Genomic DNA, 22,873 nt, shown 5'->3' on the forward strand with positions numbered 1-22,873 from the left:
CACAAATATGAACAAGAAGTAACTCCTTCCTTCCTCTATGAAGAAAAAGTATGGACCTTCTCAGACAAACAGAAACTCCAGAAATTCATTAAAACTAAACCCCCACTCCAAAAAATTCTATAAGAAGTCCTAAAGCCTATACCAACAGAGGAATGATCAAGAAGAACAGAATAAAGTGAGGAATAAAATCAGAAAAAAGACAAACAAAATGGCAAATACAGATGCCAACATATCAATATTAACTCTAAATGTAAATGGATTAAACTCATCAATAAAAAGACAGAATAACATGCTGGATTAAAAAACAAAATCCATCCTTCTGCTGTATCCAGGAAACACATTTAACCACAAAAGATAAACACAGACTGAAAGTAAAAGGTTGGAAAACAATCCTACAAGGAAATAGACCAAAAAAGAAGGCAGGAACAGCTATACTTATATCAGATGAAATATACTTCAAATTAAAAAAAGTAAAAAGAGACACAGATGGACACTACATCATGATCAAGGGGACAATACATCATGAAGATATAATACTCATCAACATATAATCACCAAATGAAGGAGCACCAAAATATATTAGACAGTTATTATCAGCTCTGAAAACAGACATTAAAGAAAATACATATATAGTGGGAGACTTCAACACTCCATTCTCACCAATGGACAGATCAACAAGACAAAAAATAAATAAAGACACTAGAGCCCTAAATAAAGGCATAGAACTCATGGACTTAACAGACATCTATAGGACACTGCATCCCCAAAAATCCGAGTACACATTTTTCTCAAATGCACATGGATCATTCTCCAGAATCAACCACATACTGGGCCACAAGACAAACATCAACAGGTACATGAAGATCAAAATCATTCCAACTATCTTCTCTGATCATAAAGGCATCAAACTAGAAATAAATCATGAAAAGAAAACAAGGAAACTTCCCACTTCATGGAGATTGAAATCCATATTACTGGAAGACCACTGGACTAATGAGGAGATCAAAGAAGAAATTAAAAAACACTTTGAGTTGAATGACAAGGAGGATACCACTTTCCAGAATGTATGGGATGCAGCAAAAGCAGTAATAAGAGGAAAATATATAGCAATACAGGCTCACATCAACAAACAAGAAAGAACTCAAAGAAAAAACCTAATCTCATATCTCAAAGAGCTAGAAAAAGAACAACATAAAATCCCTAAAGCCAGCAGAAGAAAGGAAATAATAAAAATTAAAGCAGAAATAAAAGAAATAGAAATTAAAAAAAACAATTGAAAAAAACCAAAAGTTGGTTCTTTGAAAAAATAAACAAAATAGACAAACCTCTAGCCTGGCTCACAAAGAAAAAAACGTGAGAAAACACATATAAATAGGATTATAAATGAAAGAGATGGACAAACCTAGAAGAGATGGACAAATTCCTAGAACAATATAATCATCCAAAGATGGATGAAGAAGAAATAGAACACCTAAACAGACCAATTTCAAGCCACAAAATTGAGGCAGTAATCAAAGCACTCCCCCAAAACAAAAGCCCAGGTCCAGATGGCTTCACAAATGAATTCTACCAGACGTTCAGCAGTGAATTAGTGCCTATCCTACACAAATTCTTTCAAAAAATTGAAAAAGAAGGAATACTACCAAATACATTCTATGAAGCCATTACACTAATACCAAAACCAAACAAAGACAGCACAAAAAAAGAAAATTACAGGCCAATCTCCCTAATGAACACTGATGCAAAAATCCTCAACAAAATCCTTGCCAACAGAATCCAACAATGCATCAAAGCGATAATACACCACGATCAAGTGAGATTCATCCCAAGGGCACAAGGATGGTTCAACATATGAAAATCAATCAGAGTAATCCAACAGATCAACAAAAAGAAAAATAAAAACCATATGATCATATCAATAGATGCTGAGAAAGCATTCAACAAAGTCCAACATCCATTTATGATGAAGGCCCTTGAAATTCTTGGGATAGAAGGAACATACCTTCACATGATAAAAGCCATATAAGACAAACCTACTGCCAATATTATTCTCAATAGTGAAAAGCTGAAGGCCTTTTCTTTAAGATCAGGAACAAGAAAAGGATGTCCTCTCTTACCACTACTCTTCAATATAATACTGGAGGTCCTAGCCAGGGCAATAAGACAAGAGAAAGACATAAAAAGACTCCAGATAGGGAAAGAAGAAGTAAAATGATCACTATTTGCAGATGATAGGATAATATACATGAAGAACCCTAAAAACTCCACAGAAAAACTACTCAAGGGTTTCCCTGGTGGTGCAGGCGGTTGAGCACAGCATTGTGAAGCTGTCTGCAGCCTCTGCAGTCAGCACAGTGATCCCTGCGGTTTGATCCCAGCAGGCCGAGGAGATGGCCACATGGCATGGCAGACCTCTACTGTCTCGACCGCTGTTTCCCTCAGCAGTGTATTTCAGTCAGTCTGCCTGTTCTGTTACCCGCTCTGTCTCTGGTGAATCCTCTCACCCTCCCGCACATCTGGCCTGTACCCCGGTTCTTATATGTATAAATAAATAAATCTTTAAAAAAAAAAAAAACTACTCAAAATAATCAGCCAGTTCAGTAAAGTAGCAGCATACTAAATCAACACACAAAAATCAGTAGCCTTTCTATACACAAACAATCAATCTGAAGAAGAAGAAATCAACAAAACCATCCCTTTTATAATTGAAACCAAAAAAATCAAATTCTTAGGAATAAACCTAACAAAAGAGGTGAAAGACCTATACAAAGAAAATTATAAAACACTGTTAAATAGAAGAAGACACAAAGAAATGGAAAGATATCCCCTGCTCATGGATTGGAAGAATTAACATTATTAAAATGTCCACCCTACTAAAAGCAACATACAGATTCAACACTATTCCAGTAAAAATCTCAATGACATTTTTCAAAGAAACAGAACAAATACTGATGAAATTCATATGGAACCACAAAAAACCACAAATAGCCAAAGCTCTACTGATGAAAGCAAAGGAGAAAGGAGCTATCACACTTCCAAACTTCAAGCTATACTACAAAGTCATAATAACTAAAACAGTTTGGTATTGGAACAAAAACAGACACACTGGCAAATGGAACCAAACAGAGAGCCCAGAAATAAAACCACACTTATATGGACAACTGATCTTTGACAAAGGAGCAAAGAAGAAGCAATGGAACACAGACAGTTTGTTCAATAATGGTGCTGGGAAAACTGGACCACCATATGCAAAAAAATGAAACTAGACCACTACCATTCACTGTGCACAAAAATCAACTCAAAATGGATAAAAGAACTGGGCATAAGATCTGAAGCCATAAAATATATAGAAGAAAATATAGGTAAAATACTACAAGACATACATCGCAATAACATCTTTAAAGACTCATCACCCAAAGCAAAGAAAGGAAAACATAAACAACTGGGATTACATCAAACTGAAAAGCTTCTGCATAGCGAAAGAGACATTAGCCAAAACAGAGAGACACCTCACTGATTGGGAAAAAATCTTTGCACTCCTGTCAACTGATAAGGGACTGATCACAAAGATATACAAAGAACTCACACAACTCAACAAAAACCAAATAAACAATCCAGTCAAGAAATGGGCAGAAGAACTTAAAAGAAATTTCTCCAAAGAGGGAATGCAATGGCCAACAGGCATATGAAAAAAATGTTCAACATCCCTTATCATCAGGGAAATGCAAATCAAAACCACATTGAGGGCCTCCCCAGTGGTGCAGCGGTTGAGCGCTGGGTTGCGTAGCTGCCTGCAGCCTCTGCAGCGCCGGTTCGATCCCCGTTCGATCCCCGGCTACTCCCCGGCCACCAGAGGAGGGTCCCACATGGCGCGCAGACCTCTCCTGCCGCCCGCTGCTCCCCTCAGCAGTGTACTTCGGTCCTTCTGCCTGCTCTGCTCCCCGCTCTGGCTCTGGTGAATTCTCTCACCCTACTGCACTTCTGACTGTACCCAGTGATTGTATAAATAAATAAATCTTAAAAAAAAAAAAACAACACATTGAGATACCACCTTACACCAGTAAGAATGGCACATATCAAAAAAAAAAAAAAAAAAAACAAGCAACAACAAATGTTGGCAAGGATGTGGTAAAAAAGGAACTCTCCTACATTGCTGGTAGGAGTGCAAACTGTTCCAACCACTATGGAAAGCTGTCTGGAGGTTCCTCAGTCTACTAAAAATGGAGCTACCATATGACCCGACAACTTCGCTCCTAGGGATCTACCCAAAGGACACAAAAACATTGATTCAAAAGAACACCTGTTCACCTATGTTTATTGCAGCACTATTTACAATAGGTAAAAATCCTGGAAACATCCCAAATGCCCAAAAATAGATGAATGGATCAAGAAGACGTAGCACATATACACAATGGAATATTATTCAGCAATCAAAAGATAAACTCATGCCATTTGCAGCAATATGGATGGAGCTAGAAGGAAGTATGCTCAGTGAAATAAGCCAGAAAGAAAAAGAAAAATATCAGATGGTTTCACTTATAACAGGAATATAGGGGAACCAAATAAGACATCAGTGTAAAAAATAATAACGGTACAAAACACAACAAAGCAAAAACAGACAACTATAAATCAGAAACATACTGTAGGGGAGGATGCGGGAGAGGGATCAGAGGGAGGGAAGGAGGAGCCCAGGGGACTGAGGTGATGGTGCACAGGTGCATTGGTGAAGGAAACTCTACGGGGACTACACCTGAGGGGGTTAAAAATGAACACTGATGTAAAAAATAAAAAAAGTTTAATATAAAAAAAAGAAGCAGTTCCAACTCATACTAAGAACAAGTGACCCCAGAGCACTCACTTATACCAGAATTGTAATTTACATAAATATAAATACTGAACATTATACTAGGGACAGAACAAAACTTTTTAAACATTCTGTGACATTACATTGCTTTAGTTAAAAACAACAACTACCATTTTATTGGGTAATTTTTGATACTGCCATGTCCTGGTATTGTGCTAAGTGTTCTTCATGCATTGTCCTGTTTTATTTCACAACACCCCTCCCTACAAGGTAGATATCATTATTCGCCTTTTATTGATGGAGAAATGAATGTGCATAAAAATTGAGTAATCTTCCGGAAGTTACATAATTTTGTAAATAACCCAAGTATGATGGAGGTCAGACTTCATCAACGGTATGTAAACCAAAGACATCTCAAGTTTCTAAAACAAGTTGTTAGGGTAAAAACTTTTATAAAGCCACAAGTAAATAAATCACACCATTCCAAAAACAAAAACACCTTAAGCTGTATGAGTTTAAAAGAACAAAGCATTGATTGCTTTTAGGCTAATGCTAGAAAGAGTCTGATTACTATTATTATCATTTTATTTTGTAAGAATTAATGTAAGGACATGAAAATGTTCTGAAACAAATTTTAGAAAATTTCACCAGAATTAAGAATGATCAAATGTTCACTGAGCTCCCACGAGGTACCATGTGCTGGGACACAGGTATCAGTAAGAAAGAATTCTCAACAATAAATGAGTGCTGGTGAAGGTGTGGAGAAAAAGAACCCAATTACACTGTTTGTGAGAGTGCAGACTGGACCAGCCTATACAGAAAGAAGTGTGGAGTTTCCTCAAAATACTAAAGATGAATTTACTATAAGACCCAGCATTTCCACTCAAAGGTCTCTATCCAAAGAGCACAAAATACAAGTTCTAAAGGAAACCTGCTCTCCTATGCTTATAGGAGCACTATTTACAATAGCCAAGATATGGAAACAACCTAAATGCCCCAGAACAATGAGTGGATCAAGACGATGTGGTATAGGGCCTCCCCCGGTGGCACAGCAGTTGAGCGCTGGGCTGCAAAGCTGCAAGCAGCCTCTGCAGCGCCGGTTTGATCCCCGGCTGCCGGGTGAGGGTCCCACATGGTGCGCAGACCTCTCCTGCCACGCCCGCTGCTCCCCTCAGCAGTGTACTTCGGTCCTTCTGCCTGTTCTGCTCCCCACTCTGGCTCTGGTGAATTCTCTCAGCCTCCCATGCTTCTGACTGTACCCAGTGCTTGTATAAATAAATAAATAAATCTTTAAAAAAAGGCAAAAATAAATTAAAAAAAAAAAGTGGCATATACACACAATGGAATACTACTCAGCAATCAAAAAAGATAAACTTAGGCCATTTTCGAGAACATGGATGGAACTGGAAGGGATTATTCTAAGCAAAGGGAGCCAGAAGAAGAAAGATAAATACCAGATGGTTTCACTTATATGTGGAATCTAGAGAAACCAAACAAAGGATCAGACAATGACAAACTGTAAGACTAACCCTTGCAAGCAGACCTTAGATCAGAGACATTCAGGAGGCGGAGGAGAGGGAGAAGGTGAGAGTAGAGAACAGTGTGGAAGGAGTGTGGTAGAGAATGATGGGCACTTTGGTGGTGTGAAAACTATGGTGACCACACCTGAGGGGAGAAATCCTATACTGTGAAAAATAAATAAGGATGTTTTAAAAATAAACAAAGAATTTTTTCAAAAGAAATAATTCTCATTCAGAAAAAATTCAGGGGTGTTGGTGGGGGATACAGGTACAGCGACAGAGCATAATACAGTGGGAAAAGCGTAACAACAGAGTGAGGTATAGGCATTATGGAAAAGTGAGGAAAGGTACTTAATCTAGTCCATGGGAAGTGGGGAAGTTTACTGAAGAGTCAAGAGGAGCTTCAGTTGAAGGGCGTGGGTTGCTTGTCCCAGGCAGAGCACCAAGCCTGGGCACAGAATTGAAGTGAGAAAAACGCAGTAGCATGGTACATGTGGGGACCCACAGCAATGGGAAAAGGGAGGACAGGGGAGATGGGCAAATCATGAAGAAGTTTAAACTAGTCAAGAGGTGTTTTTGGTTTTTTTTTTTAAGATTTATTTACTTATGCATACAAGGACTGGGGTGTAGGCCAGAGGTGGGGAGGGGGGTAGTGGTGAGAGGATTCACCAGAGACAGACTGGGGAAAAGAACAGGTGGCTCTACTGAAATACACTGCTGAAGGGAGCAGCCGGTGAGACAGAAGAGGTCTGCTGCGCCGTGAGGGTCAGCTCCCCAGCAGGAGCTGCAGTGGCTGACGATAGCTTCATAGTGCTGAGACTTTAACCCCTGTGCCACTAGGGATGCCCAAGTCAAGAGTTTTAAGCCGGGAAGTGACATGATCGAGTCATCCTTTAAACTACACCCCTTTAGGACTGTGTGAGGCATGAATTTGGAATCACACCGCCATAGGTTCAACTCGGAGCCCTAGGTCTTAAGTACTAAGTAGTGCCTACTAAGCCTCAGTATTATCAACTGTAAAATGGAATGGAAATGAGGTAATAAATGTAAAGCTCTAGACCACAGTAAATATTTAATAAATGGTAGCTCTTATTGTTGTCATAAGTCTAGATGTTCAGGGAGACCCAGAAGTCAATAAGAGACAAATCGAGGCCCCCTGAACAGGGATGAAAAAATAGGACAATATGAGAAATATTCAGCAATCAGGATTGCTAAAACTTGATGACCACCTGGCTATGGGAGTATGGGTATAGGAGGCACCGCGGATGAGCACTAGATCTATGCTGAGGGAGTGAATAGCTAGTGGCTGGTAGTTTCTTTGACAAAGAGAATATTGTAATCAAAGCAAGTTTAGGCGTCTGATCTGCTTGTGGGTCGTCCGCCCTCCCCCCACCGCCGCCCCCATGTACCAGTCCCTAAAAGAATAGAGGAGACAGCACAAGTTTAGGAGTGTGAGTCATGCTGAGCAGGAGATGTGCCTCTGGGAATAGATATTCAGAAGGTCAATGGACGAGTTGTGTCTGGGGTACAGGTATGACTTGAAGTTAGAAAAATTGGTGTCTCACACTTGCCTAAGTATCTCGGACTATGAGATGAGCTCGCCCACAGAGGGCATGTTTAGTCAAAAGAGCAATGATATTGCTGATTTTAGACCAGAGGGCAATTTTAGTAGGACAAGGGGGACTGAAGCTTGACTTCTGGGTTAAGGTATAAATGAGAACGAGGAAGTACATAGCCTACAATAAATCTGGTAAAAAGGATGGAGAGGAATTACATAGCATATGGGGGAATAAAGAGTCAAAGGTTAGTTTCAGGATTTGTAATTCTTTTTTTATTTTTAATTTATTTATGTATACATGTGTAGAAGAACCAGGGTATAGGCCAAATGTACAGGGAACAAAAGGATTCGCCAGAGACAGAGTGGGGAGCAGAACAAGTGGATTTTATTGAAATACACTGCTGAGGGGAGCAGTGGGTGAGACAGGAGAGGTCTGCTGCACCATATGTGGGTTAGCTTTCTGGCTGGGAATCAAACTCAGGCAGTAGCTATGATAGCGCTGAGAGGCCACCAGAGAGGCCCAGTAGGAGTTAGAAATCTAAGCATTTAGTGAATTGAGATGGAAAAGACAGATAAAAAGGGTGATGATGTAGAAGAGCAAATCACTGACAGAACAAGGTTCTACAACAAATTAGGAATTTTAAAGTATCCATAGCTAGAACCAAGGTCCTGATACCTGTCAACACACCATCAGAACACAACGCCACCAGGATGCTAGTCCTGGAGTGTCTCAGCCAGGTGCTTGTGTGCTTCCCTGAGCTGGCGCCTGTGCCTGTCCACCTTTACTCCTACTTCCCAATGCCTACCTTGATCCCACCTGCTAGGTATTTGATAATGTTCTGGTATGAATTCATAAATATACTTGCTAGAAACTTTATTTCCAGATGTAGAAATTTCATAAAGAAGCATGAGAATATATTCTAAGACAAATAAGGAAAAATTTGGTGTTAAAATACAGTGAAATATTGAAGAAAATAATAATACACATGCTTAGAAAACATATGCATCTAAATCCTCTCTTTGAGAGTGAGCTGAAGGTAAGGAGAGTGGGGAGAATGAGGGCACAGGGTCTAATCATGTGGAGAAGCCCTGAAGTGATCACACTACTCTCTCTGACCAAATGTATCCCCAATCTACAAGCTTATGCTTAAAATTTATTTAACCATTTCAGTGATGATGGATTAAAAAGGAATGGGTGTGAGATTAAATACTAGCCAAAACCAAATCACCATAAAATAAAATAAAATCAGGCAAGCTCTGTCTCTGACTGGCCTGTGTGACCTGTGCCGGGTCCCTTAACCTTCTCTGGTAAACCAGACCATGTGACAGAGGAAGCCCCAACCCCCCAATTCAAATCTATTGCTCCAAGGTTCTAAAGCAGTGTTTCTTAACCTTTCAGGGAATCACACACTTCTCTAAGAAGCTAATGAAAGCTACTTATCCTATCCAACAACTCCCAGCAAAATAAACACAGAAAATTCTGCAAATCACATGGAAATCCTTCATTGCAGATCTCCTTCCTAGTAGCCAATAGCTAAGGTGCAACTCTTTATAATGAAGATGCTTTGCCTTAAGTAATGGAGCCAGGGATCATAAGGACCACTGTGAGACCTATGGTGGTGAGCCTGCAGTGTGACTACCTGAATGTAAACGTACTCTTCCCTAGTGCTAAGCACAGGACTCTGAATATAGAAAGTGCCCCCATAATTTATAAATGAAGTTGATTAGGACCATAACGGTTCGATGCATGTTTCTCAAGTTTTCAGACCTTCCGTGCCCCTCAATGAGCGTCAATTTCAAATCTTCCCTTTGAGAGATAAGTCCGGATGCAGAGTAACCACTGTGGGCTTACTCCGGCAACTTTCCAAAATGGATTTCTATTTAGTTGGAGGGGTATAACCCACCCAGGCTAGAAGCTATGTCTCAGTTTCAGAGCAGGATCTGATGACACCTCTTCTCCCCCCGCAAAGGAAAAATGACATCAGCTTTTAGTAGAAATTCCTTACATTTGTATAACCCTTTAAAGGTATTCTTTTCCAATCCCTCTCATATATATTTATATATAAAATTTTCATCTCAGGAGTTGGTAATACATGCAGTTTTCTCATTTTAAACATAAGAAAAGTGAATATAACACTTAAATGATCTTATAGAGGGTTTTCGATAGCCCAGTACCAGGACCCCACATCACATTTTTATAAATAAGTCAATGTTTCTTTGTTATTCCTGTAACAAGGCAGGAGAGGCCTCTTTGAATCGACAGAACAAAATAGCTGTGTTTAATAAATATTGAATAATCTAAATAGTACCTATGATTTTAGAAAGTCATACCAATTTAAGAAATTTTATATATGATTATAGTTTAATTTTTTCAATATTCAATCAAATCATCCTATCATTTATAACTTAAAAAGCAAACAATCCATTGTACATATTGGGGTAGGGGAAATTCCATACTTACCTATTGCACAATGCAAAATCTAGAGGGGAAAAAGAGGGGGGAAGAGAATTAGTAAACATCAATAACATACAGTTTTATTTCATATAAACATGCCTTTGAGTAATAATAAAGTTGTGGCTGCCAGTAGTTTGGATTTGAAAAGCAAAAATTCCATTTTTAAACTTGGCTACATGTTATTTAACAAAATGCAAATTTTTGTTTGTTGTTTTTGCTCACTTTCAGTTTGTGTGTCTGTGGAAGATTTCCTAAGGAGTAAATTATACCCAGTAGCCTATCGGATCTGGAGGACCTCAATTATATATATAAAACGCATAAACTTGAAGAGAGCAAGTACACATCATCTCCCATGTCCCATGTTCTATAGGATAGAACTGTCAGACTGGAGCATCGGGTCAGAAGAGCTTTGATGAACAGTAGGACATGCAGGCAAGGACACATAGTACTTAGGGGCTACCACTTTCTTTTTGTGTGATAGCACAATAGGTTTTAGTCCTATTAGACCCAACCTTCCTTTTTTAATCACATATATTTTATAATGCCTCCTTTACTATCCTGAAATAATTCAAGGATGCTATAACTTATCTACACAAAATTTTCAAAAAAACCAATGTCGTAGCTGATACGTAAAGAAGAAACAAATGAAATTAATTTTTTTAAAAACTATGTATTTCAGTATATGTTTGGAGACATAATGACAAAACGAAGCAGCCAAATGAACGTACCAACTTGTGTTAAGTTTGGATTTAAAAATAAGAATATCAGAAATCACTTGGGACAAGTGTAGAAAAATAAAACATGTACAGATCAATACTACACCAATACTAGAATTTAAGAAAATAGTACTAAGACTTACCGGAAAATAGGAAAGTAATCTTTATTTTTTTAAAAGATTTATTTATTTATTTATTTATTTATTTATTTATTTATTTATTTATTTATTTATACAAGAACCGGGGTACAGGCCAGATGCGCAGGAGGGTGAGAGGATTCACCAAAGACAGAGTGGGGAACAGAACAGTCAGACTGAGGAAATACACTGCTGAGGGGAGCAGCGGGCAAGACAGGAGAGGTCTGCCACACCATGTGGGACCCTCGCCAGCAGACCAGGATTGAACCGGCACAGCAGAGGCTGCAGACAGCTTCATAGCACCTCGTTCAACCGCCTGCGCCACCAGGGGAGGCCTAGAAAAGTAATCTTAACTGAAGTTGGAATAATACCTAAGGTAAATAACAAAGTACAGAAAATGAGGAAATACATTATAATCTCAAATGAGCTATGACTTATTTATTTCTAAGTGTGGTGTCAAAATAACACCCTTAGTTATATAATAGGTGAGGTAAGAAGAAACTGTCACAAAAAAACTTATCCTTCTGCCTTGAAATCATGTTGACATATATAATGAAGGTCTAATCTGTTAAAAAAAAAAAAAAACCAACAACCTTGGAGACCATATTACTTGAACGGTCTGACAAGGAATACAAATGGATCATACAAGAAAAAAATTAATGCAAGAGGCTGTGAAGCAGTTGTGTAAAGAACTGAGGACCATTTTAGGATAAAATTGAAGAACTATCCTGACTCCCAAAAGGGGGCAATAATATGAAAGTACTAAAATAGTGCATATTAAAGAAATCCATGGAGATATCTGCATTTCACATATCTCTACTAATTTAATAATTAAAGTCTGAATAGGAATCTCAAATCTCCTGTTACATATTTTCAATCAGTTTCACTGTTTTTGCAGTAATAACATTGCACTTAAATTCTTTTTAACTAAATATGCAAGCTGGAAATGTTATAATACAGGACAGAATGTGCAGAAGGAACAAATTATTCAATTATTTTGAGACTGTCTTCATTTCACTTAGCTTCCCTCTCCATACAAATTGTAGTAGACAGAATTTTAAAGATGATTTCCCAAGATTCCTGTTCCTTGGTTATCCAATCAAATACTAATTTAGGTACTGCAATGTAGGGATTTACAAATGCAATTAAATTCCCAAGTCAACTGATTTTAAGGTACAGAAATTATCTGTTCCTTTAAAGCTTTTTTGTGCTCATGGCAGAAGGGGAAGTCAGAGATAGTCATAAAAAGGATACAACATGGTCTTGTTTGCTTCCAAGAGAGAGGGGACCATGTGCAAGGACTAAATACCAACCTCTTAGAGCAGAGTGACCTTTAACTGACAGTCAGTAAGGGAATGGGGACTTCAGGCCTACAAGCAGAAGATACTGAAATGTGCCAACAAGCTGAAGGAGCTTAGAAGCAGATTCTTCCCGAGTCCCTAGATAAGAACCAGTCTGGCTGACACCTTAATTTCAGTCTTGTGAGAGCCTGTGCAGAGAATTCAGCCAAACCCATCTCTGACTTACAGAGCTGTGAGCTAATATATGAGTGTTGTTGCAAGCTGCTAAGCTTGTTTTGTTATGCGGCCAATAGTAAGCTAACAATCTTCTAGATTAATGAGGTTTTTGTTTAATTTCTGATGAAGATTTTTAATATTAATATATACTACAAAACTATTAATTTACATCTATAGGCAGGTTAGCCTAGAAGGATACTCAAAAGTCAGGAGGGATGCAGGATAAACCTTCCCTGAGCTGGAATGTCTCGTACATTGTAGGCCATCAAGGCAGTATCATTCCCTGTTGCTGTGGCAATCAAAATACCCTCACAACTTTCTAGAGTGCATACTAGGGAGTGTACTGTTGATGAGATTCCCTGAGAATCACTGGGCTGAACAAGCATCTTCAATGGAAAACATTTAGAAGACAAGTCCTATTTAAAAATCATCCTTGAGGGCCTCCCCTGGTGGTGCAGCGGTTGAGCGCTAGGCTGTGAAGCTGCCTGCAGCCTCTGCAGTGCTGGTTCGTTCCCCGGCCACCGGAGAGAGTCCCACATGGTTCCACAGACTTCTCCTACTGCGCCCACTGCTCCCCTCAGCAGTGTACTTCAGTCAGTCTGCCTGTTCTGTTCCCCACTCTGTCTCTGATGAATTCTCTCACCCTCCCGTACTTCTGACTGTACCCAGTGCTTATATAAATAAATAAATCTTTAAAAAAAAAATCCTTGAAAACATGTCGTAAACTTCTCTTTCCTCCTGAACTCTTGCCATATCCATGTACCGGCAATAAAATGATTTTAATTTTGAAATTTAACTTCAATGTTGACAATTAACTTCATTTTCCACTATAGGCTACTTAGAAACATTCTTTGAGAAAGTTTCTAAGGTTTGCACTAAGGGAGATTCATATTTGTAAGTTACTAACAAATTTGTTGGTCATTCTTTTTAAAGGCCTTTTGTTTTTTATGAATAGCAAAAACTGAGAGGAAGCTACAGAGATTCCCTACCCCAGCTCCTACACACAGTCCCCCTACTCTCAACATCACCTACCTACATGGTACATTTGTTATAACTACTGGACCTATATTGACACAGCATTATCACTCAAAGCCCGGTTTGTCTTAGGTTTCCCTACTGCTGTTGTATATTCTTTGGACTTGGACAAATGTATAGAGACATGCATTTACCACTTAGTATCATATAGAGTAGTTTTGTTGCCTTAGAAATCCTCTGTACTCTGCCTATTCATCTTTCAGCTTCATTTTTAATCCAAGGTAAAATAACAGCAACAACAAGCCAGAAGAGTTTTGCAAATCTCAAGAGGAACAGGAACCCAAGCAGTTTTGGAGACCTCAGCTGTGGTTCATGGATTTCATGTAACTTGGCTACAGTGAATCCCAATTTCTGTCTTTCAATTAAAAATTCTAGGGAGAAAAAAAAATCTGACCAGTTCAATTTGGGCCAGTTGTGCACCCCCAGATTAGCTAACTATAGCCAGAGAAGGTAAAGTAAGGGAGTACAGAGGCAGTTGCTGTAAGTTCAGCTGTGAGATCAGAGAAAACTTTCAGAGGATAACATCTGAGGTGGGCAGCTCCACAAAACATGTCTCCTCTACTCAAATTATGGAGCAGTCCAGAACTAATCTACCAATATCTGGTTAATTTTGAAAATTATCATACTATATACATATGCATGATTCCATTTTTGCTTAAAATTTACCTACATATCACCTAGTGTTAAAGGATAGACACCAAAATGAGAACAGTGGGTACCTTTAGGGAGTGAGCGTATGACGGATATGTATTTTCTTTGTTATACTTATTGGTCTTTCCATTATTAGAGGGCTTTTTAGAAAAAAAGATTTATTTATTTATTTATTTATTTATTTATTTATTTATTTATTTATACAAGCACTGGGTACAGTCAGAAGTGTGGGAGGGTGAGAGAATTCACCAGAGCCACAGTGTTTCAGAACAGGCAGACTGACGAAATACACTGCTGAGGGGAGTAGTGGGCGCGGCAGGAGAGGTCTGTCGCACCATGTGGGACCCTCGCTGGTGGCCGGGGATCAAACCTGCACTGCAAAAGCTGTGGGCAGCTTCGCAGCCCAGCACTCAACCACTGCATTAGACGGAAACACCTTTCCCCTCTGTCTGGCTTCTAGGAGAAGGGTTTTCTCTAAATATTCTGGTCTCTCTCTACCTGTTAATCACTTTACCTCGGGAAAGGAAGGATGACTCATCTGAGCAGTAAATTTGGGAAGAATAAATGGAGCATGCTCAACTCAGATCTACCCAGGGCTTCCACAAAGGACCCTAGGTTCACTGGTTTCCACCACACCTCCCTGGCTGTTGCTGCTGGGGGCAGAGTGGGTGGTGAGTCTAATTCTGGACTTCAGTTAGCAAACCTGTTTGACTTGCACACTAATGCACAATCTCCAGCTAGGCCTTTATCACTAATAAAGGTGAGTTTTTAGGATTCTTATGCAACTCCTTTATTTCACAATGTTCAAACCTAAGCAAGAAAAAGAGGGCTGTTTATTGTGCTCCCTCAAAGACTCCAGTCAAAATTGATTTCAAAATCCTTTTACATCTATTTTTTAAGGAGGAAATAGGTGAAATTTCCTTAATGATTACTTTTTTAATAATTTAATTATACCCTTCTTGCTATATTCAGCTCTGCATTTTATTAATTCATTATTTTCTTAATTTTCATATTATGTGAAATATTAAGCCTGGGGGTAAAACTTTAGGTTATCTAACCTAGTCTATTCATTGTAGATAACAGACAAAGGCCCAGAGAGACAAAGTGGCAAAACAAAATCTTGGTACAAATTTCTTGTCTTCAGTGTTCTTTTACATGTCCTGTGACATTTCTTAAGTACAATTCTATTTTTACTTCTATAGCATTTCTGCCAGTTCTTCCTACAGTAATCTTTCATCCATTAACTAATTTCACCAACAAGTATCACCCATTTTCTTTCTGCAGGACAGGTTGTGAACTCTTGAGTTTCTCTTTGGCTTGTTCTGAAATGGACTTTATCTTATCCTGTGACTGGGTGGCCTGGCTCTGTTTTGCTTGGTCATGAGAGGCTGGTTTGTCCTTTAGTCTGCTTAAGTCAGTCTTGTATAGGTAACAGATTGTTGGATTCATTCTTTAAATCAGTGCCCACCAATATACTTTTTTATTTTTCTAAAATGAATGGTCTATTTGCATAAACATTAGAAACATGCATTTGTGCCACAACCAATCATCCCACAGGTTTATTCTTACTGCTTCTATTTCTTTTTTTCAACTGAACAGGATTTCTACACTGTTGGAGGTGGCCACCTTGCGCAGTGAGCAAAAGGGCCTTGACCCGAGTCTCTAAGGCATGTGAAAACACATGTGTCTCGGAGGAAAACCTCTGGGTGACAGGACTTGGTGTTGAGAGCCTGAAAGTGAACTGCGTACATTTTCACAAATTGACAACAACAAAATAATGAGCGAACTTCCCAGGCTCAGGCTAGGAGGCGATAAAATTATGTGTGTGAGAACTAACCGCCTGGTATCCTACTGTCTGAAGTAAATAGATAATAGTAAGAAAATAGACTAATCATTCATACATGTTATCATTATGTGGTATGCTTTGATGTTACACCTGCTACAATTAAAATAGTATATAATAAGCACTAAGACAATAAAGATTTACTGCATGCTGGACATGACAGTCCCCCATGTCTGATTTCCTTCACCGTCGCAGGTCAGGACTCACTAAAAGTCCATACTACACCAGATGTAAAATTCTGTACTTTAAGTCAAAAGATAACCTTTTTTCTTCTTTTTTTAAGAAACTTTTAATATTTTCCTCATTTACTTTTTGCTTTTAATTATATATTTAATTTTCTTTTTTATTTTAAGATTCAGGACATGATACTAAAATATACATTAAAGTATATCAAGTAAAAAATAAAAATTATCTTCTATTCTCCCTCAATTATCATGGACCTCCACAGAGGTAACAGCTTGATATGTCTTCCAATATCTGTAATTTGCTTATTTTCTATTGGTTTTCTTAATCTGAAAGCATCAACACATTTTAATATTATTCTGTCTTTGGCTTCTGAATTAAGAAATTTATAAACTCTTTTGAGTGACACAAAATTTACTTTGTTAAGCTTGTCTCTCTTTGCTTAGCCATTCTCCTTCCCACTTCATTCTGACCAGACAAAATCGGAAATATCTTATGAAATTCCATGTAGACACCTTGCAATGTGTATCCTGACTAGCAGAGCTATGCTAGTCAGTGCAGTAGCAACTAGCTATGTGCACCTTCTTCCGTTTAAATTAAAAATGAGTAACTCTGGTGCCTCCCTGGTGGTGCAAGGGGTTAAGCACCACAGTATGAGGCAATCCGTAGCCAGTGCAGCACGAGTTCGATCCCCAGCCGGCCAGGGAGCAACCCACGAAGCAGACCTCTCCTTGTCTCGCCTGCTGCTCCCCTCAGCAGTATATTTCAGTCACTCTGCCTGTTCTGTTCCCCACTCTGTCTCTGGTGAATCCTCTCATCCCCCACATCTCTGGCCTGTACCCCAGCTCTTGTATGCATAAATAAATAAATCTTTGAAGAAAAAAGAAAAGAAAAAAAAAGTAACTCTAAAAACTGTTTCTCAATTCTACTGCCACACTTCAAAGGTTCAACAGCCACCTGTGAATAGTGGCTACAACTGTATCAGACAGCAGAGATTTGGAACATTACTTCCATAAAAAGTCCTATTGGAAAGTGCTAGCCTAAAGACTTGGTTACTTTCTTTCTTTATATAAGAGTTAAATACCTTTTGACAACGCTCTTTCAAAGTTTCATTATCTGTTATCCAGGAACCTACTGCTTTTTCCTTGCATCATGTGATTTTTTTATTCTTCCAAGTCCAAGGTCACAAGTTGTCTTACTATTGCAGTTTAAGATTGATTTTCTGGTGAAAGTTGCTTATCTTTGTTGAAAATGTAACAAATAGCTACCCAAGAAGGGAAGGGATTTGTTTTTTGAAAAAAACAGCATCTATGTGTACTCTCCATATTATACTGAGATGGACTTTTAATTCAGAAGAGTTTCTAGAATTTTCCTATTTATGAGTTATACATGCCAACCTTTTTTATTCCTGGTAGCATTACTTTTTGACAGGTTGTATATCCTCAAACAGTTTCCTGGATACATCAGTTCTATTGCATTATTATTAATTTGCTATGTCTTTCTGTTGTTTAGATAATCATTCATTCATTCTTATGAAAACACAATTATCTCTGATGTGCTTGGCACCACATGTTTTCCCATGTTTTTTTCTTACATTTCAAATAGTGAACTATGAGCATTTCTAATGACTTCAGCTCTGTAATCTATTTTATCTGAGACTCTAACTGGGAATTCCTGCCTTTCTTGAATGTTCAGTATCACCTACTTCTCTGCACTGTGGCCTCCTTCCTGCCCTGTACTGTCACCCTAGATATTTTTAGTTCATTGGTTCTTTTTTAATTTCAGCACATTCCTTTCTACAGCCATTAGCTATCTTAGTTCTTTGAATACCATATCAATTTGCTTCTATTTGCTTCAATCGTCAAGCAGTGAGGCCTGTGTGGGTGGCTTCCTGTTTCCCACAGGCTCCCTCTTCCCTTCCAATGTTGTGACACTTATTAATTATACCCAAGTTCTATTTTCCCTCTGATTTTCACATTGTTTTTGAAGCTGGTTTGACTGGGGTTTGTTGTCATTCCTGTTAGAGTAAGCTATCTCCACTGTGACATGTTCTGTTAGCTTTTCAGAAATCTCTTTTAGAGATCTGTTTTCTCAAAACAAGTCTTCAGAACAAAGGTGGTCTAAAATGTGCTATAGCCTGTGTTTCTCAAGTTCCTTTTGAAAATTACTGTTACTGACAAATCAGCATGTTCCCACAAGGGAAAAAAGAAGTATTATAGATGAGGGTTAAGTCCCCCTGACAAGTTAACAAAAGCCTGAAGCTTGTTACTGTATGACTAATATCACAGAACCAAACCATCTAGTATCTCTGTGGGGGTAAAAATCATCTGGTGTTTGAGGCAAAAGAGAAAAGCAGGCAGGGAGACAACTTAGGAGCTCTTTCCTTCTTAAGGATACCATAAACTCTTCAGATTTTGCTGTTTCCTGTATTTTAGAGAAATCTCTCAAATCAGTTTCCTGAATATTTCCTTCAAGGATCTGAGAAGAGCTGTGAGGAAGGCATGTAGTTAGATCAGAATACAGAGATGGGCTTTGGAAATGGTGGTGGGGTTAGAAGATGCAACCAAAGCCATCTTCTGTCTTTCATATTTTCTCCAGACCAGTTCTGCTATTTCAGACCCAGCCCAAAAGAACTCTAAGAAAAGATCAGAAATGAGACTAGGTTGCTTTTTCCGTCTTTTTGCATACAAGGAGGTTCCAAGCAAGAAGGATCTGGAACAGAATGGAAGGAAAAGGGAGTTCCTGTGGTCCATAAAGCATTTCCAGATGGACAGTGTAGGTAAATAATATGTAAAATGGCGTATATATTGAGGGTCTGTGTCAATATCAACAATTAAGGTCTCTGCAGAGTAGTCCTTCACCCACTGGAACCCTCATTATCTAATCGTAAGTATCTAAAAGATCGATGATATAATTTGTCTTATGTTAACAAAACATTTCAAAATCCAAATTCTCTCAGAAATAATTTTAAAACGCCATGATGTAGCAATTCAATCTATGAATTTCTAACCCTTAACTCAACTCTAACAAAGCTGAAAAGATAGTTTGTTCTTATTAATGAATATCATGGATCCCAAAAAGAATGAAATAAAAAGAAAATGTATCAACAGTTCATTATAGATGAATAGGATTTAAGGAAATTGAGATATAATTCATATACCACAAAATTTACACATGTAAAGTATACTGTTTGGTAGTTTTTAACATGGTCACAAGGTTGAGCAACCATTATCTATGTATCTAAAAAGAAATGTTGTATCCATAGCAGTCACACCCCTTTCTACACCCTACTCCCAAGTCCCTGGCAACCACATATTTACTTTCTATCTCTATGGATTTGCCTGTCCTAGATATTCCTCCTAAATGGGATGATACAATATGTGACTTTTTATGTCTCGCCTCTTTCACATATCATATTTTCAAGCTTCACCAATGTTGTAGCATGTAGCAGTAATTCATCAGTTTTATGGTATGGCAATACCACATTATCTTTATTCATGAATGCCATCTTTAAAATATACTTTTGCTGTGTTGGTAGAGTATAAGTGAGTTGGGGGTGGACAATCTATGGTGGTAATACCTAAAGGGAATACCCCAATGTTACCTCAGTTAATTTTAAAAATTAAAAAATATACTCTTTTGTTAGCTTTATTAGCTCCCTATGTTAATTAGTAATCAGGATTATTCAAAATTCAACCCAAAATACACTATATGCACATACTGTTCTCTTGGATCATACAACTTTCTGTATTTTACTTTCAGTCAATTTATAAAATTATCTCACATATTAGCATCTTCATCATATTGTGTCTGAGTACTTGTGCTTTTCACTTAACACCCCCTTTTCTAAAATTCTCCTTTCCCACCAATTTCCTAACGGCTGATGTGACTTTGTTTCTATCTCCTGGTGACTGGTTCAGGAGTGAGCACCTGATTCAAGCTGGCAAATGAGGCCCTTCACCAAGATTGTGGAATTGGGAGTAAGATTCTGTTTCCAATTAGCTCTTGAAGAGCTACTATTTCAGGAGCTTTGGGCTATTATTATTATCTGCCATATAGACGTAAAAAAACAAGGAAACTAGTATGCAAGAAGAGTGAATAGCAGAGATAAGAACTGGAGCAAGAACCCCTGCTTTCCCTGTGGTGCTCTAGTCCTTGGTTCTAGGGCATCACAAGGGCTCAGCTGCACCTGTGTCCACTGCTTCCTTGAGATCCCCTATACATTTATATTATAACCTCTGTACTGTTTAAGTTGGTTAAGGAGGTTTCTGTAATCTCCAGTTGAGTCCCAATACAATCATCTACTCAATAATATTTTAGCTTTGTATTAGCAAAAATTCAACCTCTACAGCACCCATTTCAGTGACTTAAACTTTTTAAAATTACTACCTGTGGACTAATTTGGAAAATTATCCATAAAAAATAGTCCATTTATGATGTGTGTCTATTTTATAAAAAAGCTATAGACTGTATTATAAACTACATATACTTTTGCACCCATTTTGCAAAAAATTATATATTTTCCTCAGAAATGAGCTGGTTTTTTGTATTATACTACCACATGTAGTAGTATAATATATATGCATTTGCTTGGTAAATGTTTTTAAAATCTTTTAAAAAGCAAAGTCTTTGGGTCTTCCTGGTGGCGCATGGGTTAAAGTCTCAGCGCTATCAAGCTATTGCCAGCCACTACAACATGAGTTCGATCCCTGTCGAGGGACTAACCGACATGGCACAGCAGACCTCTCCTGTCTTGCCCACTGCTCCCCTCAGCAGCATATTTTAGTAGATCTGCCTGTTCTGCTCACCACTCTGTCTCTGGTGAATCCTCTCACTCCCCACATCTCTGGCCTACACCCCAATTCTTGTATGCATAAATAAATCTTGAAAAAGGAAAAAAAGGACCTCCCCGGTGGCGCAGCGGTTGAGCGCTGGGTTGCGAAGCTGCCAGCAGCCTCTGCAGTGCCAGTTCGATCCCCGGCTGCTCCCCAGCCACCTGAGGAGGGTCCCACATGGCGCGCAGGCCTCTCCTGCCGCCCGCTGCTCCCCTCAGCAGTGTACTTCGGTCCTTCTGCCTGCTCTGCTCCCCGCTCTGGCCCTGGTGAATTCTCTCACCCTCCCACGCTTCTGACTTACCCAGTGCTTGTATAAATAAGTAAATAATAAATAAATCTTTAAAAAAAAAAAAAGAAAAAGGAAAAAAAAAGCAAAGTGTTATGTTTTCAGAAGATGACTTGAAATTTTTTTGAGAACAAGTAATTTATTTTCTTTTTAAGCAAAATCCCATAGAACTTTAACTAAAGAATAGTGTTTAGTATACAGAAATATAAATAATATCTGACCTTACTCAGTAGATTCATTTTTCTCCTCTTGCAAACAGGATATAGTGTCAAGCACTAATAATTCCCATAAAGATAACTTATATGTAATTAAATAATACCGTAATTCTGTGCACATGTAATTATTATACAATGTAGGTCAAGTAGGCAAGAAAACAGGCCTTAACTGATAATTTATGAAATGTGGTTTTAGTCAGTTTACTGTATTGCTTCAGGCTGAGGGGTTGGTCTACTGCTACCATCACTGACATCTGCAGAGCTAATTCCCAGCATATTCCTGGCATTCATCAATTCATTTTGCAGAGCCTTTTCCCTAAAATCAAATCCAGGATTTGTCACCTAATTGGTTCTTAGAGGAGATAACAGAAATAAAGCCAAAACTCCAAAATATTTTCTTAAATCCCTATTAAAAATTCAATGGGGATAAACAGGCTAATCCCCCAAAGTCTAAGATCTGGTCTCTGAGTGGATTTTGTATCATACCATTTAATGCCACTGTCTTCCCTCAGATATACTTAAAATTTTAAATATACCCCTAATATTACAAAGTCTTACAAACTTTAATTTATTTATGTGTTCCAATTGAGTATATTTCCTACTATATTAAACACTGGGGCAGTTTCTGAAGGTCTTGCTCCTACTTATTCTTGTTTCTCTGTAGCTTGTGAGAACTGTGTTAGCCAAAATTGAGTAATAAGCACTAGTACTTATTTGCTACTGCCCCCTTCTAAAAAAATTCAAGATTCAGTTTCATCAGACTCAAAATACAAGCATAGGTAGGGTGTTGAAAATCTATATTAATCTAATTATTTTACAAATGAGATAAAGAGGTACCTAAGAGATAAATGACCTGTCTAAATCCACAGAATAAGCTGGTAAAACCAGCATACCTAAAATAAGAGTACTCAGACTACAGCTGAAAGCATACTATCTACATAAAAGGTGTAAATACAAATGGCTTGAAAACTTTCTGCTGAGGAAAAAAAGAACAAAAATATAAATTTTCTGCTTTCAAAAGTAATGGTGAAAGGTTGAGGTAGCACATCTCATTTCATGAAGGTAAATGACATATTAAAAAAATATCCTTGTAAATGTCATGATGGGCTTAACCTGGG

At 38.2% G+C, this 22,873-nt stretch overlaps 1 protein-coding gene across 2 annotated transcripts in view; it reads right to left on the reverse strand.

Annotated features, from left to right (window-relative positions):
* Positions 1-22,873, reverse strand: part of HACD2 (3-hydroxyacyl-CoA dehydratase 2) — an 89,622-nt gene that overhangs the window by 62,064 nt on the left and 4,685 nt on the right. The window contains exon 3 of one of the 2 annotated variants that reach the window (XM_084231290.1): positions 10,344-10,362. The exons of the other annotated variant lie outside the window; for it this stretch is intronic. Within the exon in view, the coding sequence (XP_084087416.1) occupies positions 10,344-10,362 (19 nt within the window). The remainder of the gene's footprint in view (positions 1-10,343; positions 10,363-22,873) is intronic. 2 annotated transcript variants of the gene reach the window in all.

This window comes from Talpa europaea (genome assembly GCF_964194135.1).
Source record: "Talpa europaea genome assembly, chromosome: 4".
Classification (NCBI taxonomy): Eukaryota; Metazoa; Chordata; class Mammalia; order Eulipotyphla; family Talpidae; genus Talpa; species Talpa europaea.